This window comes from Lepidochelys kempii, unplaced genomic scaffold (genome assembly GCF_965140265.1).
Source record: "Lepidochelys kempii isolate rLepKem1 unplaced genomic scaffold, rLepKem1.hap2 scaffold_137, whole genome shotgun sequence".
NCBI classification, from domain to species: Eukaryota; Metazoa; Chordata; order Testudines; family Cheloniidae; genus Lepidochelys; species Lepidochelys kempii.
This window is the reverse complement of record NW_027333603.1, coordinates 49,653-69,641: the sequence shown is the minus strand read 5'-3', so window position 1 is coordinate 69,641 and position 19,989 is coordinate 49,653. Positions and strand designations below refer to the sequence as shown.

Sequence of the window (19,989 nt, the reverse complement as noted above, 5' to 3'; positions counted from 1 at the left end):
ACGAAGGGAGGGATAGCTGTGTATGGGGATGGATTGGTAGATGGATGGATGGATGGGTGGATGTGTGTTGGGACGAAGGGAGGGATAGCTGTGTATGGGGATGGATTGGTAGATGGGTGGATGGATGGGTGGATGTGTGTTGGGACGAAGGGAGGGATAGCTGTGTATGGGGATGGATTGGTAGATGGGTGGATGGATGGATGGATTGGTAGATGGATGGATGGATGGATTGGTAGATGGATGGATGGATGGATGGATTGGTAGATGGATGGGTGGATGGATGGATTGGTAGATGGATGGATGGATGGATGGATGTGTGTTGGGACGAAGGGAGGGATAGCTGTGTATGGGGATGGATTGGTAGATGGATGGATGGATGGATGGATTGGTAGATGGATGGATGGATGGATGAATGGATTGGTAGATGGATGGGTGGATGGATGGATGGATTGGTAGATGGGTGGATGGGTGTGTGGATTGGTAGATGGGTGGGTGGGTGGGTGGGTGGATGTGTGTTGGGACGAAGGGAGGGATAGCTGTGTATGGGGATGGATTGGTAGATGGATGGATGGATGGATGGATTGGTAGATGGATGGGTGGGTGGATGGATGGATGGATAGATGGGTGGATGTGTGTTGGGATGAAGGGAGGGATAGCTGTTTATGGGGATGAATTGGTAGATGGATGGATGGATGGATGGATTGGTAGATGGATGGGTGGGTGGATGGATGGATGGATGGATGGATGGATGGGTGGATGTGTGTTGGGACGAAGGGAGGGATAGCTGTTTATGGGGATGGATTGGTAGATGGATGGGTGGGTGGATTGGTAGATGGATGGATGGATGGATGGATTGGTGGATGGGTGGGTGGATTGGTAGATGGATGGATGGATGGATGGATGGATTGGTAGATGGATGGGTGGGTGGATGGATGGATGGGTGGATGGATTGGTAGATGGGTGGGTGGATGGATGGATTGGTAGATGGATGGATGGATGGGTGGATGTGTGTTGGGACGAAGGGAGGGATAGCTGTGTATGGGGATGGATTGGTAGATGGATGGATGGATGGATTGGTAGATGGATGGATGGATGGGTGGATGTGTGTTGGGACGAAGGGAGGGATAGCTGTGTATGGGGATGGATTGGTAGATGGATGGATGGGTGGATGGATGGATGGATGGATGGGTGGATGTGTGTTGGGACGAAGGGAGGGATAGCTGTGTATGGGGATGGATTGGTAGATGGATGGATGGATGGATTGGTAGACGGATGGATGGATGGGTGGATGTGTGTTGGGACGAAGGGAGGGATAGCTGTGTATGGGGATGGATGGATGGATGGATGGATGGATGGATGGATGGGTGGATGGGTGGATGGGTGGATGTGTGTTGGGACGAAGGGAGGGATAGCTGTGTATGGGGATCGATTGGTAGATGGATGGATGGATGGATTGGTAGATGGATGGATGGATGGGTGGATGTGTGTTGGGACGAAGGGAGGGATAGCTGTGTATGGGGATGGATTGGTAGATGGATGGATGGATGGATGGATTGGTAGATGGATGGATGGATGGATTGGTAGATGGATGGATGGATGGGTGGATGTGTGTTGGGACGAAGGGAGGGATAGCTGTGTATGAGGATGGATGGACAATGCGTGAGGCTGTGAGTCTGTCACGGAGGTCATGGATGTCATGGATTCCATGACCTCTGTGACTTCTGCAGCGGGCAGCAGCAGCACTCTGGATGTGTGGGAGGGGGCTAGGGAAGAGGGATGCAGGGGGGCACTTACCTTGGGATGGGGGGCTCCCCGGCTCCCACTGGCATGGCTCTGCAGCTCCTAGGCAGCGGAGAGGTCTGGGGGCTCCACGCACTGCCCATGCTCACAGGCCCCTCCCCTGCACCTCCCACTGGTTGCGGTTCCCGGCCAATGGGAGCTGCGCAGCCGGCGCTTGTGGCGGGAGCAGAGCGCGGAGCCCCCTGGACCCTCCGCCGCCTAGGAGCTGCAGGGACACCCGGAGCCGGGAGCCGGGAGCCTGCGAGCCCCACCAACCCTCCCCTCACAGCACCAGCAGGGGTCCCGGGCCACACGCTGCTGCCTGCTCCCACCCAGCACCAGCACCGGACCACCCCCCCAGAAAAACACCTGCAGCCCCACGCCCAAGTTTTAGTTAGGGGTACATAGTAAAAGTCATGGACAGGTCACCAGCCGTGTGTTTTTGTTTAATGCCCATGACCTGTCCATGACTAAAATGTAGCCTTAACAATGGGTAATTTTGGCATGGGTGGATGGCTGTGTGCTATGGGGTGTATGGGGAGGGACTGGTAGACGGGTGGATGGCTGTGTGTTTTGGGGTGTATGGGGACGGACAGGTAGACGGGTGGATGGCTGTGTGCTATGGGGTGTATGGGGAGGGACTGGTAGACGGGTGGATGGCTGTGTATTATGGGGTGTATGGGGAGGGACAGGTAGACGGGTGGATGGCTGTGTGTTATGGGGTGTATGGGGAGGGACAGGTAGACGGGTGGATGGCTGTGTGTTTTGGGGTGTATGGGGACGGACTGGTAGACGGGTGGATGGCTGTGTGCTATGGGGTGTATGGGGAGGGACTGGTAGACGGGTGGATGGCTGTGTGTTTTGGGGTGTATGGGGAGGGACAGGTAGACGGGTGGATGGCTGTGTGCTATGGGGTGTATGGGGAGGGACAGGTAGACGGGTGGATGGCTGTGTGTTTTGGGGTGTATGGGGAGGGACAGGTAGACGGGTGGATGGCTGTGTGTTATGGGGTGTATGGGGAGGGACTGGTAGACGGGTGGATGGCTGTGTGCTATGGGGTGTATGGGGAGGGACTGGTAGACGGGTGGATGGCTGTGTGTTTTGGGGTGTATGGGGACGGACTGGTAGACGGGTGGATGGCTGTGTGCTATGGGGTGTATGGGGAGGGACTGGTAGACGGGTGGATGGCTGTGTGTTATGGGGTGTATGGGGAGGGACTGGTAGACGGGTGGATGGCTGTGTGTTTTGGGGTGTATGGGGAGGGACAGGTAGACGGGTGGATGGCTGTGTGCTATGGGGTGTATGGGGAGGGACTGGTAGACGGGTGGATGGCTGTGTGCTATGGGGTGTATGGGGAGGGACAGGTAGACGGGTGGATGGCTGTGTGTTTTGGGGTGTATGGGGACGGACTGGTAGACGGGTGGATGGCTGTGTGCTATGGGGTGTATGGGGAGGGACTGGTAGACGGGTGGATGGCTGTGTGTTATGGGGTGTATGGGGAGGGACAGGTAGACGGGTGGATGGCTGTGTGTTATGGGGTGTATGGGGAGGGACAGGTAGATGGGTGGATGGCTGTGTGTTATGGGGTGTATGGGGAGGGACAGGTAGACGGGTGGATGGCTGTGTGTTTTGGGGTGTATGGGGAGGGACAGGTAGATGGGTGGATGGCTGTGTGTTATGGGGTGTATGGGGACGGACTGGTAGACGGGTGGATGGCTGTGTGTTTTGGGGTGTATGGGGAGGGACAGGTAGACGGGTGGATGGCTGTGTGTTTTGGGGTGTATGGGGACGGACTGGTAGACGGGTGGATGGCTGTGTGTTATGGGGTGTATGGGGAGGGACTGGTAGACGGGTGGATGGCTGTGTGTTATGGGGTGTATGGGGAGGGACTGGTAGACGGGTGGATGGCTGTGTGTTTTGGGGTGTATGGGGAGGGACAGGTAGATGGGTGGATGGCTGTGTGTTATGGGGTGTATGGGGAGGGACAGGTAGACGGGTGGATGGCTGTGTGTTTTGGGGTGTATGGGGAGGGACAGGTAGACGGGTGGATGGCTGTGTGTTTTGGGGTGTATGGGGAGGGACAGGTAGACGGGTGGATGGCTGTGTGCTATGGGGTGTATGGGGAGGGACAGGTAGACGGGTGGATGGCTGTGTGTTATGGGGTGTATGGGGAGGGACAGGTAGACGGGTGGATGGCTGTGTGTTATGGGGTGTATGGGGAGGGACAGGTAGACGGGTGGATGGCTGTGTGTTTTGGGGTGTATGGGGAGGGACAGGTAGACGGGTGGATGGCTGTGTGTTATGGGGTGTATGGGGAGGGACAGGTAGACGGGTGGATGGCTGTGTGTTTTGGGGTGTATGGGGAGGGACAGGTAGATGGGTGGATGGCTGTGTGTTATGGGGTGTATGGGGAGGGACAGGTAGACGGGTGGATGGCTGTGTGTTATGGGGTGTATGGGGAGGGACAGGTAGACGGGTGGATGGCTGTGTGTTATGGGGTGTATGGGGAGGGACAGGTAGATGGGTGGATGGCTGTGTGTTATGGGGTGTATGGGGAGGGACAGGTAGACGGGTGGATGGCTGTGTGTTATGGGGTGTATGGGGAGGGACAGGTAGATGGGTGGATGGCTGTGTGTTTTGGGGTGTATGGGGAGGGACAGGTAGATGGGTGGATGGCTGTGTGTTATGGGGTGTATGGGGAGGGACAGGTAGATGGGTGGATGGCTGTGTGTTTTGGGGTGTATGGGGACGGACTGGTAGACGGGTGGATGGCTGTGTGTTTTGGGCTGTATTGGGACGGACTGGTAGACGGGTGCATGGATCTGCTTGCGGATCGGTGGCAGGGTGGAAGGGTGCGTGGGGATGGATGACATCGATGGTGAGACGCGGGGGATAAATGGAGAGGAATCGCTGAATGTGTGGACGCACAGATCGATGGACGGATGCCTGGCTGTATGTGGATGAGTGCCCAGGTGCCGGATTACTCCTTGCCCTGGCGGGTGCTCAACCCCTGCTCCACCCCAGGCCCCACCCCCACTCCACCCCTTCCTCCAAATCCCCACCCCGCCTTTTTCCACCCGTGTTCTGCCCCGTCCCACCTCTTCCTGCCAGGTCCACCCCCTCCCCTGAGCCTGCCCCATCCCCGCTCCTCCCCCTCTGCGGAACAGCTGATCACAGCGGGTGGGAGGCGCTGGGAGGGAGCGGGAGGAGCTGGCTGCTGGTGGGTGCTGAGCTCCCTCCGTGGGGCTGGATGGGTGTCAATGGGGATCTTTCCACTGATGTTTGCGGCTTTGGTTCACCCCCTTCGCTCTCTCTCTCATTTGTTCTTCCTTCCCCCTCTCCCCCCCCAGCTCAGCTCTCACTATGATTTGTGCTGGAAAGACCCCCCTGTAACGAAGGTGCCCGTGGGAGCCAGCTGAGGTCACTCAATCAGGGTGAACTGCAAACAGACTGGGGCAGGCGAACCCCAAACCCTGGTGGATATTCCACTGCCGAGATTTACCCAGCCAGGCCAAAGCAGCCTCTGTCTGACCTCCCACGGGGACCCAGGAGTCCAACAACGCAGTGCCCTTACAGTGCCTGGCCTCCGGCCGCCGTCCAGACACACATCAAACATAGGATGATAAATTCTGAAAATCTTCTCACCGTATAAAGGAAAAGGTCCTTCCAATCCCAAAGGATCAGCCACACACCCAAGTCAAATGATAGCTTTGATCTTACCCAGAATACCTGTTTCTCGCCAATTCTTATTAGCTAAACTAAAATGTATTAAAAAAGAAAAGGGCGTTGGTTGAAAGATCAATATCCAGACAGACTTGAGTTCAGTTCTTGAGGTCCAGAGTCACAGCAGAGATAAGTTTGTAGTGGCCAAGTTCTTTGGACTATAACCTGTGGCCTATTTCTAAATGTCCAAGTTCAGGGTGACTCCAGTCAGCGACTGGGGATCTCAATCCTTATGGATCTGGGTTTCCCCTTCTTGAACCCCAAAGCGGATCTGAGATGAAGGAGGATCGGGTCCCGGGGTCTTTATACATTTCCTGCAGCCTTTTGGCCTGAGAAAAGAATCGGCTTAAATTTCCTCCTCCCAAACATCCTGGCAATTAGCCCAGGGTCATTTCTCCATTAAACAGTTCAGACACAGGTTATCACAACCTTCCCAGAGACATAGAGACAATCTTACTAGTTCCCTCCAGTGTCTTCCTAAATATTAATACGCCTTTTTGATCTTTGGATCAAAGCCACAGCCATAGACAAGACTTGTTTGCTGACGTCACAAGACCTGAGCACGCAGCTCCCCTTCTCTCTCTAACCATGCCAGCTGCATTGCAAACCTCTCTTCATTTCCAGATCTTCCTAACCAGTCTTTACAGTTTAGCCCTGGGTCACGTCAGTCTGTGAGTTAATAACTCTTTCTGGCCCTGTCACCCATCAATGAGATATGATATTGCACTCATAACATCACACCCTCCGTGGGGCGGGATGACCCTGGGGAACCCGGGAATGTGGGATCCTCTTTGCAGACATACCCCGTCCGTCTCTCTGTCCCCAGCTCCCCTTCCCAGCTTCAGGATCCAGCTGTGTCCTGGGGCTGGTCACTGGGGCTCCCTGCCCCCTCCCCCACTAATCATCTCCGCAGATCCCCTCTGGCTCAGAATAACCCGGCCCCACATGAACCCGGAAAGCTGCCCCCAACCCTGGATGTGACCTTCACCTCTCTCTCTCTGTTCCAGCCGCAGCGCTGCGGGAGAAGGAACCCGCCTCCGAGCCGAGCCTGGGGGAGCTCTCGGCCTCCAACGTCACCCACGACTCCGCCCTGCTCTCCTGGACCGTCCAGGCCGGGGACTTCGACTCCTTCCTCCTCCAGTACAAGGATGCGGAGGGTAAACCCCAGGCGCTGCCCGTGGATGGGGGATCCCGCACGGTCACCGTCGCCAACCTGGCCCCCTCCCGCCGATACAAGTTCAACCTCTACGGCATCTCCGGCCGCAAGCGCCTCGGCCCCGTCTCCACCGACGCCGTCACAGGTCAGCGGCTGCTCCCAGGGGTGCCGGCCTCTTCCCCACCCGCCCCCTTTGCTTTGCAGCGTGGTGGTAACGCCGACCACAGGGCCGGGACATTCGCAGGAAGTTGCTTCCAATCCTCCAGCCTCCCCCAGACAGATTGTCGCCCATTCAACAGCTAGAGAGAGGAAGATGGATGGATGGAGGAGTTGTGTGGAGGGATGGATCAATGGACAGAGGGGTGTGTATTGGGATGGATGGATGGAGGGGACAGTCGGATAGATAGAGGAATGGATGCAGATGTGGATGGATGGGCAGACAAGCAGGTGGGTGAGGTGTATGAGGACAGATGGAGGAAAGGGGTGAAGGGTGCGTGGAGGCTTACGGGGATGGACAGCTGTTTTGGGAGATGCACACGTAGAGGTGTATTTGTATGTACGTGTAACCCTTCTGCCTGGTGATACTGGCAGCCATAATACCTCTGTTGCACATGGGGATGGATGCAGAGATACTTGGACAGAGGGAGGGTTTGGTGATAGATGGGTATGGAGCTGCGTACGGGGATGGAGGGAGGGATGGATGGAGGGATGGATGGATGGATAGGTGTACGTGCAGAGGGATGGAAGAAGAAGTGTTCTGGGATGGATGGACTGATGTGTGTATCTGGGGCTGGATGGGTGTCAATGGGGATCTCTATTGACATTGGTGGCTTTGGTTCACTCCCTTCCCTGTCTCTCTCAATAGTTCTTCTTTCCCTCTCTCTCCTCCCATCTCCGCTCAGCTCTCACCGTGGTTTGTGCCGGTCGCTCTCACCTGACCCCTCCACGGAAGCGGAGTGGTTGTGGGGAACCCGGGAATGTGGGATCCTCTTTGCAGACATGCACCATCTGTCTGTCTGTCCCCAGCTCTGCTTCCCAGCAGCAGGATCCAGCTCTGTCCTGGGAACAGTCCCTGGGGCTCCCTGCACCCTCCCCTCACTAATTGTCTCTGCAGGTCCCATCTCGCTTGGAATAACTTGGGCCCCCAAGGACCCAGTGAGCCACCCCCAACCCTGGCTGTGACCTTCTCCCCCCTCTCTCTGTTCCAGCTGTGACAGGGGAGGAGGAACCCGCCCCCCAGCCCAGCCTGGGGGAGCTCTCGGCCTCTGACGTCACCCACAACTCCATCCTGCTCTCCTGGACCGTGGAGGAGGGGACCTTCGACTCCTTCCTCCTCCAGTATAAGGACGTGGAGGGCAAACCCCAGGCGCTGCCCGTGGACGGGGGATCCCGCACGGTCACCGTCGCCAACCTGGCCCCCTCCCGCAGATACAAGTTCAACCTCTACGGCATCTCCGGCCGCAAGCGCCTCGGCCCCGTCTCCGCCGACGCCGTCACAGGTCAGCGGCTGCTCCCGGGAGTGCCGGCTCCGTCCCCTCCCGCCCCCTTTGCTTTGCAGAGTGGTGGTGATGCTGGCCCCCAGGCTAAGAACTTCCCAAAAAGATGCTTCCAAGCCTCCAGCCTCCACCACCAGACTACCAGCCATTCAAGGTCTGGAGAGAAGAGAATTGATAGGCACGGATGGATGGATGGAGGGAGGGAGGGGTGGATGGAGGGATGGAGGGATAAACTGGTGGATTGATGTGCACGGGGCAGGTTGAGTGAATGGATAGATGTGTATGGGGATGGATGGAAGGATGGAATTGGTGGCCACGGATGGATAGATGGAGGAATGGCTGTGGATGGGGATGGATAGACAGATGGGTGGGTGGACGGATGTGCATGGGGATGGAGGGCTATTTATGGGGATGCATAGGTAGACATGTGTGTACGTGTAACCTTCTGCCAGTTAGTACTGGGAGCCAAAAGGCTGTTATGTATAGTGATGGATGGATGGTTGGACAGACAGATGGTTTGGTGATCGACTAACGGATGGGTGTGTATGGGGGGGGTGGATGAGGGGAGGGATGGATGGAGTGTATGGGTGTGTACAAGGATGGATAGATGGGTGTATATTGGGAGTGATGGATGGAGGGGTGGGTTTGGCAATGAATGGGTGTCAGTGGGGATCTTTCCATTGACAGTGGTGGCATTGGTTCAACCCCTTCTCTTTCTCTCTCATTTCTTCTTCCTTCCCTCACCGAGGTTTGTGCCGGTTGCTCTGGGCCAACCCCTCCACGGAGACGGAGTGGCCACGGGGAATGTGGGATCCTCTTTGCAGACATGCCCCATCTGTCGGTCTGTCCCCAGCTCTCCTGCCCAGCAGCAGGATCCAGTTGTGTCCTAGGGCTAGTCCCTGGGACTCCCTTCGCCCTCCCAACAATAATTCCTCTCCTCAGGTCCCCTCTGATTAGGAATAATCCGGGCCTCAAGGACCCAGTGAGCCTCCCCCACCCTGGCTGCACCCTTCACCCCCCTCTCTCTGTTCCAGCCGCAGCGCTGCGGGAGAAGGATCCTGCCTCCGAGCCGAGCCTGGGGGAGCTCTCGGCCTCCAACGTCACCCACGACTCTGCCCTGCTCTCCTGGACTGTCCAGTCCGGGGACTTTGACTCCTTCCTCCTCCAGTACAAGGACGCGGAGGGCAACCCCCAGGCGCTGCCTGTGGACGGGGGATCCCGCACGGTCACCGTCGCCAACCTGGCCCTCTCCCGCCGATACAAGTTCAACCTCTACGGCATCTCCGGCCGCAAGCGCCTCGGCCCCGTCTCCACCGACGCCGTCACAGGTCAGCGGCTGCTCCCGGGGCACCGGCTCCGTCCCCTCCCACCCCCTTTGCTTTCCAGTGTCAGAGGCACTGACCCCTGGGCCGGGACCTTCCAGGGAAGATGCCTTCAATCCTCCAGCTTTAACAAGCAGATTGCTGGTCAGAGAGAGTGTGGGTGGGTGGATGGATGGATGGATAGACGGGTGGGTGGGTGGGTGGGTGGGGGTGTGCATGGGGCAGGTTGAGTGAATGGATAGATGTGTGTGGGGATGGATCGCTGAATGAATAGGTAGATGGATGACTGTCTATAGGGGTGGATGAAGATGTATGAATAGATAGAGGATTGGATATTTATGGAGATGGAAGGATGGACGGACGGACGGAAGGATAGGTGGGAAGGCAGATGTGAATTAGAATGGACGGGGGGAAGGGTGAGGAGGTGTATGGGGACGGATGGAGGGACGGGGGAAGGGTGGGCGGAGGTGTATGGGGATGGATGGAGGGACGGGGAAGGGTGGGCGGAGGTGTATGGGGACGGATGGAGGGACGGGGGAAGGGTGGGCGGAGGTGTATGGGGACTGGGGGAAGGGTGGGCGGAGGTGTATGGGGACGGATGGAGGGACGGGGAAGGGTGGGCGGAGGTGTATGGGGACTGGGGGAAGGGTGGGCGGAGGTGTATGGGGACGGATGGAGGGACGGGGGAAGGGTGGGCGGAGGTGTATGGGGACGGATGGAGGGACGGGGGAAGGGTGGGCGGAGGTGTATGGGGACGGATGGAGGGACGGGGGAAGGGTGGGCGGAGGTGTATGGGGACTGGGGGAAGGGTGGGCGGAGGTGTATGGGGACGGATGGAGGGACGGGGGAAGGGTGGGCGGAGGTGTATGGGGACGGATGGAGGGACGGGGGAAGGGTGGGCGGAGGTGTATGGGGACGGATGGAGGGACGGGGGAAGGGTGGGCGGAGGTGTATGGGGACGGATGGAGGGACGGGGAAGGGTGGGCGGAGGTGTATGGGGACTGGGGGAAGGGTGGGCGGAGGTGTATGGGGACGGATGGAGGGACGGGGAAGGGTGGGCGGAGGTGTATGGGGACGGATGGAGGGACGGGGGAAGGGTGGGCGGAGGTGTATGGGGACGGATGGAGGGACGGGGAAGGGTGGGCGGAGGTGTATGGGGACGGATGGAGGGACGGGGGAAGGGTGGGCGGAGGTGTATGGGGACGGATGGAGGGACGGGGGAGCGGAGGTGTACGGGGACGGATGGAGGGACGAGGGAAGGGTGGGCGGAGGTGTATGGGGACGGATGGAGGGACGGGGAAGGGTGGGCGGAGGTGTATGGGGACGGATGGAGGGACGGGGAAGGGTGGGCGGAGGTGTATGGGGACGGATGGAGGGACGGGGAAGGGTGGGCGGAGGTGTATGGGGACGGATGGAGGGACGGGGGAGCGGAGGTGTATGGGGACGGATGGAGGGACGGGGGAAGGGTGGGCGGAGGTGTATGGGGACTGGGGGAAGGGTGGGCGGAGGTGTATGGGGACGGATGGAGGGACAGGGGAAGGGTGGGCGGAGGTGTATGGGGACGGATGGAGGGACGGGGGAGCGGAGGTGTATGGGGACGGATGGAGGGACGGGGGAAGGGTGGGCGGAGGTGTATGGGGACGGATGGAGGGACGGGGAAGGGTGGGCGGAGGTGTATGGGGACGGATGGAGGGACGGGGGAAGGGTGGGCGGAGGTGTATGGGGACGGATGGAGGGACGGGGAAGGGTGGGCGGAGGTGTATGGGGACGGATGGAGGGACGGGGGAAGGGTGGGCGGAGGTGTATGGGGACGGATGGAGGGACGGGGAAGGGTGGGCGGAGGTGTATGGGGACGGATGGAGGGACGGGGGAAGGGTGGGCGGAGGTGTATGGGGACGGATGGAGGGACGGGGAAGGGTGGGCGGAGGTGTATGGGGACGGATGGAGGGACGGGGAAGGGTGGGCGGAGGTGTATGGGGACGGATGGAGGGACGGGGAAGGGTGGGCGGAGGTGTATGGGGACGGATGGAGGGACGGGGGAAGGGTGGGCGGAGGTGTATGGGGACGGATGGAGGGACGGGGAAGGGTGGGCGGAGGTGTATGGGGACGGATGGAGGGACGGGGAAGGGTGGGCGGAGGTGTATGGGGACGGATGGAGGGACGGGGAAGGGTGGGCGGAGGTGTATGGGGACGGATGGAGGGACGGGGAAGGGTGGGCGGAGGTGTATGGGGACGGATGGAGGGACGGGGGAAGGGTGGGCGGAGGTGTATGGGGACGGATGGAGGGACGGGGAAGGGTGGGCGGAGGTGTATGGGGACGGATGGAGGGACGGGGGAAGGGTGGGCGGAGGTGTATGGGGACGGATGGAGGGACGGGGAAGGGTGGGCGGAGGTGTATGGGGACGGATGGAGGGACGGGGAAGGGTGGGCGGAGGTGTATGGGGACGGATGGAGGGACGGGGAAGGGTGGGCGGAGGTGTATGGGGACGGATGGAGGGACGGGGAAGGGTGGGCGGAGGTGTATGGGGACGGATGGAGGGACGGGGAAGGGTGGGCGGAGGTGTATGGGGACGGATGGAGGGACGGGGAAGGGTGGGCGGAGGTGTATGGGGACGGATGGAGGGACGGGGGAAGGGTGGGCGGAGGTGTATGGGGACGGATGGAGGGACGGGGGAAGGGTGGGCGGAGGTGTATGGGGACTGGGGGAAGGGTGGGCGGAGGTGTATGGGGACGGATGGAGGGACGGGGGAAGGGTGGGCGGAGGTGTATGGGGACTGGGGGAAGGGTGGGCGGAGGTGTATGGGGACGGATGGAGGGACGGGGAAGGGTGGGCGGAGGTGTATGGGGACTGGGGGAAGGGTGGGCGGAGGTGTATGGGGACGGATGGAGGGACGGGGGAAGGGTGGGCGGAGGTGTATGGGGACGGATGGAGGGACGGGGGAAGGGTGGGCGGAGGTGTATGGGGACGGATGGAGGGACGGGGGAAGGGTGGGCGGAGGTGTATGGGGACTGGGGGAAGGGTGGGCGGAGGTGTATGGGGACGGATGGAGGGACGGGGGAAGGGTGGGCGGAGGTGTATGGGGACGGATGGAGGGACGGGGGAGCGGAGGTGTACGGGGACGGATGGAGGGACGAGGGAAGGGTGGGCGGAGGTGTATGGGGACGGATGGAGGGACGGGGGAGCGGAGGTGTATGGGGACGGATGGAGGGACGGGGGAAGGGTGGGCGGAGGTGTATGGGGGACTGGGGGAAGGGTGGGCGGAGGTGTATGGGGACGGATGGAGGGACGGGGGAAGGGTGGGCGGAGGTGTATGGGGACTGGGGGAAGGGTGGGCGGAGGTGTATGGGGACGGATGGAGGGACGGGGGAAGGGTGGGCGGAGGTGTATGGGGACGGATGGAGGGACGGGGGAGCGGAGGTGTATGGGGACGGATGGAGGGACGGGGGAAGGGTGGGCGGAGGTGTATGGGGACGGATGGAGGGACGGGGAAGGGTGGGCGGAGGTGTATGGGGACGGATGGAGGGACGGGGGAAGGGTGGGCGGAGGTGTATGGGGACGGATGGAGGGACGGGGAAGGGTGGGCGGAGGTGTATGGGGACGGATGGAGGGACGGGGGAAGGGTGGGCGGAGGTGTATGGGGACGGATGGAGGGACGGGGAAGGGTGGGCGGAGGTGTATGGGGACGGATGGAGGGACGGGGGAAGGGTGGGCGGAGGTGTATGGGGACGGATGGAGGGACGGGGGAAGGGTGGGCGGAGGTGTATGGGGACGGATGGAGGGACGGGGAAGGGTGGGCGGAGGTGTATGGGGACGGATGGAGGGACGGGGGAAGGGTGGGCGGAGGTGTATGGGGACGGATGGAGGGACGGGGAAGGGTGGGCGGAGGTGTATGGGGACGGATGGAGGGACGGGGGAAGGGTGGGCGGAGGTGTATGGGGACGGATGGAGGGACGGGGGAGCGGAGGTGTACGGGGACGGATGGAGGGACGAGGGAAGGGTGGGCGGAGGTGTATGGGGACGGATGGAGGGACGGGGGAGCGGAGGTGTATGGGGACGGATGGAGGGACGGGGGAAGGGTGGGCGGAGGTGTATGGGGACGGATGGAGGGACGGGGGAAGGGTGGGCGGAGGTGTATGGGGACTGGGGGAAGGGTGGGCGGAGGTGTATGGGGACGGATGGAGGGACGGGGGAAGGGTGGGCGGAGGTGTATGGGGACGGATGGAGGGACGGGGGAGCGGAGGTGTATGGGGACGGATGGAGGGACGGGGGAAGGGTGGGCGGAGGTGTATGGGGACGGATGGAGGGACGGGGAAGGGTGGGCGGAGGTGTATGGGGACGGATGGAGGGACGGGGGAAGGGTGGGCGGAGGTGTATGGGGACGGATGGAGGGACGGGGAAGGGTGGGCGGAGGTGTATGGGGACGGATGGAGGGACGGGGGAAGGGTGGGCGGAGGTGTATGGGGACGGATGGAGGGACGGGGAAGGGTGGGCGGAGGTGTATGGGGACGGATGGAGGGACGGGGGAAGGGTGGGCGGAGGTGTATGGGGACGGATGGAGGGACGGGGAAGGGTGGGCGGAGGTGTATGGGGACGGATGGAGGGACGGGGAAGGGTGGGCGGAGGTGTATGGGGACGGATGGAGGGACGGGGGAAGGGTGGGCGGAGGTGTATGGGGACGGATGGAGGGACGGGGGAAGGGTGGGCGGAGGTGTATGGGGACGGATGGAGGGACGGGGAAGGGTGGGCGGAGGTGTATGGAGACGGATGGAGGGACGGGGGAAGGGTGGGCGGAGGTGTATGGGGACGGATGGAGGGACGGGGGAAGGGTGGGCGGAGGTGTATGGGGACTGGGGGAAGGGTGGGCGGAGGTGTATGGGGACGGATGGAGGGACGGGGGAAGGGTGGGCGGAGGTGTATGGGGACGGATGGAGGGACGGGGGAGCGGAGGTGTACGGGGACGGATGGAGGGACGAGGGAAGGGTGGGCGGAGGTGTATGGGGACGGATGGAGGGACGGGGAAGGGTGGGCGGAGGTGTATGGGGACGGATGGAGGGACGGGGAAGGGTGGGCGGAGGTGTATGGGGACGGATGGAGGGACGGGGAAGGGTGGGCGGAGGTGTATGGGGACGGATGGAGGGACGGGGGAAGGGTGGGCGGAGGTGTATGGGGACGGATGGAGGGACGGGGAAGGGTGGGCGGAGGTGTATGGGGACGGATGGAGGGACGGGGGAAGGGTGGGCGGAGGTGTATGGGGACGGATGGAGGGACGGGGGAAGGGTGGGCGGAGGTGTATGGGGATGTGTGTGGGGAAGGATGGGTGTTTTGGGGGATTCACCGGTAGTTGTATGCGTGTGACTCTGTGGCCAGCTGCCGTTGTCAGAAACAAGGCCCGGATGGTTGTGGTGATGAATGCATGGATGGACGGGTAGACGGACGGATGGTATGGTGATGGATGGATGTGTATGGGGATGGAGGAGTTTCTGGGGGTGGATGGGTGTCAATGGGGATCTTTACAGTGATGTTGGTGGGTTTGGTTCACCCCCTTCTCTTTCTCTCTCATTTGTTCTTCCTTCCCCCTCTCTCCTCCCGTCTGAGCTCAGCTCTCACCGAGGTTTGTGCCGGTCGCTCTGGGCCGACCCCTCCATGGGGTGGGATCGCCGCGGTGAACTCGGGAATGTGGGATCCTCTTTATAGACTTTCACCATCCGCCTGTCTGCAATTCTACTTCCCAGAAGCAGGATCCATCCGTGTCCTGGGACTGGTCCCTTAGTATCCCTGCACCCTCCCCCTGCTAATTCTCTCTGCAGATCCCCTCTGGCCTAGGAATAACCCAGACCCTGAAGGATCCGGTGAGCCCTGCCCACCCCGGCTGCGCTCTTCACCCCCCTCTCTCTGTTCCAGCCGCAGCGCCGCGGGAGGAAGAACCCGCCCCCCAGCCCAGCCTGGGGGAGCTCTCGGCCTCCGACGTCACCCACGACTCCGCCCTGCTCTCCTGGACCGTCCAGGCCGGGGACTTCGACTCCTTCCTCCTCCAGTACAAGGACGCGGAGGGTAAACCCCAGGCGCTGCCCGTGGACGGGGGATCCCGCACGGTCACCGTCGCCAACCTGGCCCCCTCCCGCCGATACAAGTTCAACCTCTACGGCATCTCCAGCCATAAGCGCCTCGGCCCCGTCTCCACCGACGCCGTCACAGGTCAGCGGCTGCCCCCGGGGGTGCCGAGCCCCTTCCCCTCGTACCCCGCTTTGCCCTGCAGCACAGTAACGGTGCTGGCCATCGCGAAGACGTTCTTCTCTTCCATCTTCTCTTCGTGGTCTCTCTCCATTGCACAGGAGCTTGGGGGATCAAGATGCTGCTTCCAGCCCATGTTCCTCTGTCCCGCTTGTCTGAGTCTGCCCCAGTCCCCCTTCCTTGGACTGTCTATGGACCTCTTTATGGGGCCTACACATGACTGTGTACTCCTCCGTCCATCTCCAGCATGTGGCCACACCTCCATCCATCCATCCCCAGCATCCATCCATCTATCCATCCCCAACATGTACCCACACCTCCATCCATCCCCAGCATCCATCCATCCATCTCCAACTTGTACCCTCACCTGCATCCATCCATCCGTCCATCCCCAGCATCCATCTATCGCTAACTTGTAGCCACACCTCCATCCAACCCCAGCATCCATCCATCCATCCATCTCTCCCATTCAGGATACACTCAGGGTCACCCAGGCCCCCTCTCGAGGTCCCATCTCTCCTTTTTGCTCCCTTTCGACCTCCCCGCTTAACTTTTCACCCCCTGCAGAGTCCCTGGGTAACGGGGCATGAGCCCCAGCACGCCCTGCCCCTGCTCTCTCTGGTTCATTGTCCCCGCTTGGACTCAGCGAGTGGCCATGCCCCTCACCCCCCAATCTCTCTTCCAGCCATGGCACCGCGGGAGGAGGGAGTCGGGACGCAGCTCCGCCTGGGGGAGCTCTCGGTGGCCAACGCAGCCCACAACTCTCTTGACCTTTTCTGGACCGTGGAGGTGGGGACCTTCGACTCCTTCATCCTCCAGTACCGGGACGCAGAGGGCAACCCCCGGGCGCTGCCCGTGGACGGTGCCCTGCGCTCCCTCCATCTCCATGACCTGGCCCCCTCCCGCAGATACAAGTTCAACCTCTACGGCATCTCCGGCCGCAAGCGCCTCGGCCCCGTCTCCACCGACGCCGTCACAGGTCAGCGGCTGAGCCCAGGTGCCTGGGTCTCCTCGGCCTCTCTGGCTCCTCGAGCGTCACGTCTCTCTCCGGAGCCGCTTGTGCCCGTGTCCTTGCTCACAGCACGGGCGTACACCATGTGTCTGTCTGTGCTGAGAGCCACCCGGCCGCCAGCCCATCCCCAGGGTCCTGGGGCTGCGTCCTCCTCCTCCTCCCACGCTCCGTCTATCTCCTGTGCCTAGTTCTCTGCCTCCTTCCACCTTCTCTCTCTTTCTGCCTTCAGCTTCTCCCAATGCCAGGCAACCGGCTCTTTCTTCCTCCTTCTGTCCATCCAATGCCCTTCTTTTATCTCCTTCACTCTCCTGCTTCTACCCTCCGGCTGGTCTGTGCCTTTCTTTCTGCCTCCCCCTTCTTTCTCTCTTTGTCTGTCATCTGTGAGTCCAGGGATCCTCCCCTTCTCTCCCCTTTCCGTGATCGATCTACTCCTCATTTCTCTTTCTCCTCCACTTTCACTCTCTGTCCGTCTGCGCCATCCAGTTCTCTCCTTTCCTTCCTCTACGCTGTTTAGTCAACGTTCCTTCCCCATCATTCTTCTGTTTCCTCCCTTTCATGCTTTCATTCTCCCCTTCCCGATCTCTCTCACGCTGTCTCCCCACTTCCCTTGGATTCTTCCCTCTACTTTTCTTCCTCTTTCTTCCTTTGCTGCTTCCCCCCTTTTCTCTCTTCCGTTTCCTCGAACGTTTCCCCTCCTTCCTCATTCATTTTTTCTTTTGGTCGGTTTTGAGTCTATTTTTTTTCTCCACTCTTCTGCTTTCTCTTCCCTCCAATTGTTGCCTTTTATCCCAGACAGTGATCTGCCCCCTTCACCCCCCTCTCTCTGTTCCAGCCGCGGCACCGCAAGAGGAGGAACCCGCCCCCCAGCCCAGCCTGGGGGAGCTCTCGGCCTCCAACGTCACCCACGACTCCGCCCTGCTCTCCTGGACCGTCCAGGCCGGGACCTTCGACTCCTTCGTCCTCCAGTACAAGGACGTGGAGGGCAACCCCCAGGCGCTGCCCGTGGACGGGGGATCCCGCACGGTCACGGTCACCAACCTGGCCCCCTCCTGCCGATACAAGTTCAACCTCTACGGTATCTCCGATCGCAAGCGCCTTGGCCCCGTCTCCACCGACGCCGTCACAGGTCAGCGGCTGCTCCCGGGGTGCCGGCTCCTTCTCCTTGTATCCCGCTTTGCTTTGCAGTGCGGTGGGGACATTAGCCAGTGCTCCAGGGCCATCTCAGGAAGACACTTCTAAGCCTCAGATGTCCAAGACTAGGCTACTGATCATTCAACAGATGAGAGTGTGGGGGGTGGATGGATGGATGGATGGATAGAGGGGGTGTGTGGATAGATGGATAGAGGGGGTGGATGGATGGTTGGAGGGTTGTATTGGGGGATGGATGGACAGCTATATTGGGGGATGGATGGATGGATGGAGGGGGGGTATCAGAGAATTGACAGAATGATAGATGGATGGAGGGGGTGTGTGGATGGATGGGGGTGTGGATGGATGGACGGCTGTATTGGGGGATGGATGGATGGATGGATGGAGGGGGGTGTGGATGCATGGAGGGCTGTATCAGAGAACGGAGGGAATGATGGATGGGTCGAAGGATGGATGTGTTTGACAAGATGGAAGGATGGGTGTGCGGGGGATGAATAGCTGGTAGGAGGACATGTGGAAAGGGATGGGTAGACACTGGGTATTTATGGAGATGGATGGATATGAATGAAAAAGGATGGGGATTGAGGCGTGTGTATACGGCTGGATGGGTGTCAATGGGGATCTTTCCATTGACATTGGAGGCTTTGGTTCACCCCCTTCTCTCTCTCACTCACTTGTTCTTCCTTCCCCCTCTCTCCTCCCATCTCAGCTCAGCTCTGCTCGTGGTTTGTGCCGGTCACTCTGGGCCGACCCCTCCATGGAGGCGGGATGGCTGCGGGGAACCCAGGAATGTGGGATCCTCTTTGCAGACATCCCCCGTCCGTCTGTCTGTCTCCAGCTCTCCTTCCCAGCAGCAGGATCCGACTGTGTCCTGGGGCTGGTCTGTGGGGCTCCCTGCCCCCTCCCTCCGCTAATCCTCTCTGCTGATCCCCTCTGCCTAGGAATTACCTGGCCCCCAAGGACTCAGTGAGCCTCCCTCTACCCCAGCCGCGCCCTTCACCCCCCTCTCTCTGTTCCAGCCGCGGCGCCGCGGGTTGAGGAACCCGCCCCCCAGCCCAGCCTGGGGGAGCTCTCGGCCTCCGATGTCACCCATGACTCCGCCCTGCTCTCCTGGACCGTCCAGGCTGGGGACTTCGACTCCTTCCTCCTTCAGTACAAGGACGCGAAGGGCAAACCTCAGGCGCTGCCCGTGGATGGGGGATCCCGCACGGTCACCGTCACCAACCTGGCCCCCTCCCGCCGATACAAGTTCAACCTCTACGGCATCTCCGGCCGCAAGCGCCTCGGCCCCGTCTCCACCGACGCCGTCACAGGTCAGCGGCTGGACCCGGGGGTGCTGGTCCCTTCCCCACCCGCCCCCTTTGCTTTGCTGCCAGCCGGGATCTTCCTGGGAAAACACGTCCCAGACTCCAACCTCCACAATCCACCTACCAGCCATTCAATGGGTGGAGGAGTTTGGATGGGAATGGAGGGGTGGCTAGACAGCTGGATTGATGTGCATGGAGCAGACTGACTGACTGGAGCCATGTGCTTGGGGTGCATGGATCAATGAGTGAATAGATAGATGGATGGCTGTCTATGGGGAGATGGAGGGATGAATGGACGGATGGAGGGGATGGTCATGGATGGATAGATGGATGAATGGATGTCTATGGGGATTGGTGGGGATGGATAGAGATGAATGGATGGATGGGTAGGTGGATGAATGGATGGATGTGTAGACGGGTGGCTGTCTGGGGGCATGGATGGGGATAAAGGGGATGGTCACGGCTGGACAGATAGATGAATGGGTGTGTATGAGGACGGAGGGATGTTTGGAGAAGTGGTTGGGGCTAGACGGGTATGGGCGTTTCTGGGGCTGGATGGGTGTAAATGGGGATCTTTCCATTGATGGTGGTGGCTTTGGTTCACCCCCTTCTCTTTCTCTGTCATTTGTTCTTCCTTCCCTCTCTCTCCTCCCCTCTCAGCTCAGCTCTTACCATGGTTTGTGCTGGTCACTCTGGGCCGACCCCTCCATGGAGGCGGGATGGCCCCGGGAACCCAGGTGGGAATGTGGGATCCTCCTTGCAGACATGCCACATCTGTCTGTCTGTCCCCAGCTCTCCTTCCCGGAAGCAGGA

The 19,989-nt window shown here is 60.6% G+C and overlaps 1 protein-coding gene across 1 annotated transcript in view; it reads left to right on the top strand.

The window, feature by feature from the left end:
* TNXB (tenascin XB) overlaps window positions 1-19,989 on the top strand; it is an 89,976-nt gene that overhangs the window by 43,699 nt on the left and 26,288 nt on the right. The window contains 7 exon segments of the mRNA XM_073326856.1: window positions 6,510-6,803; window positions 7,867-8,157; window positions 9,189-9,482; window positions 15,379-15,672; window positions 16,394-16,687; window positions 17,553-17,846; window positions 18,889-19,182. Of these exon segments, the coding sequence (XP_073182957.1) occupies window positions 6,510-6,803; window positions 7,867-8,157; window positions 9,189-9,482; window positions 15,379-15,672; window positions 16,394-16,687; window positions 17,553-17,846; window positions 18,889-19,182 (2,055 nt within the window).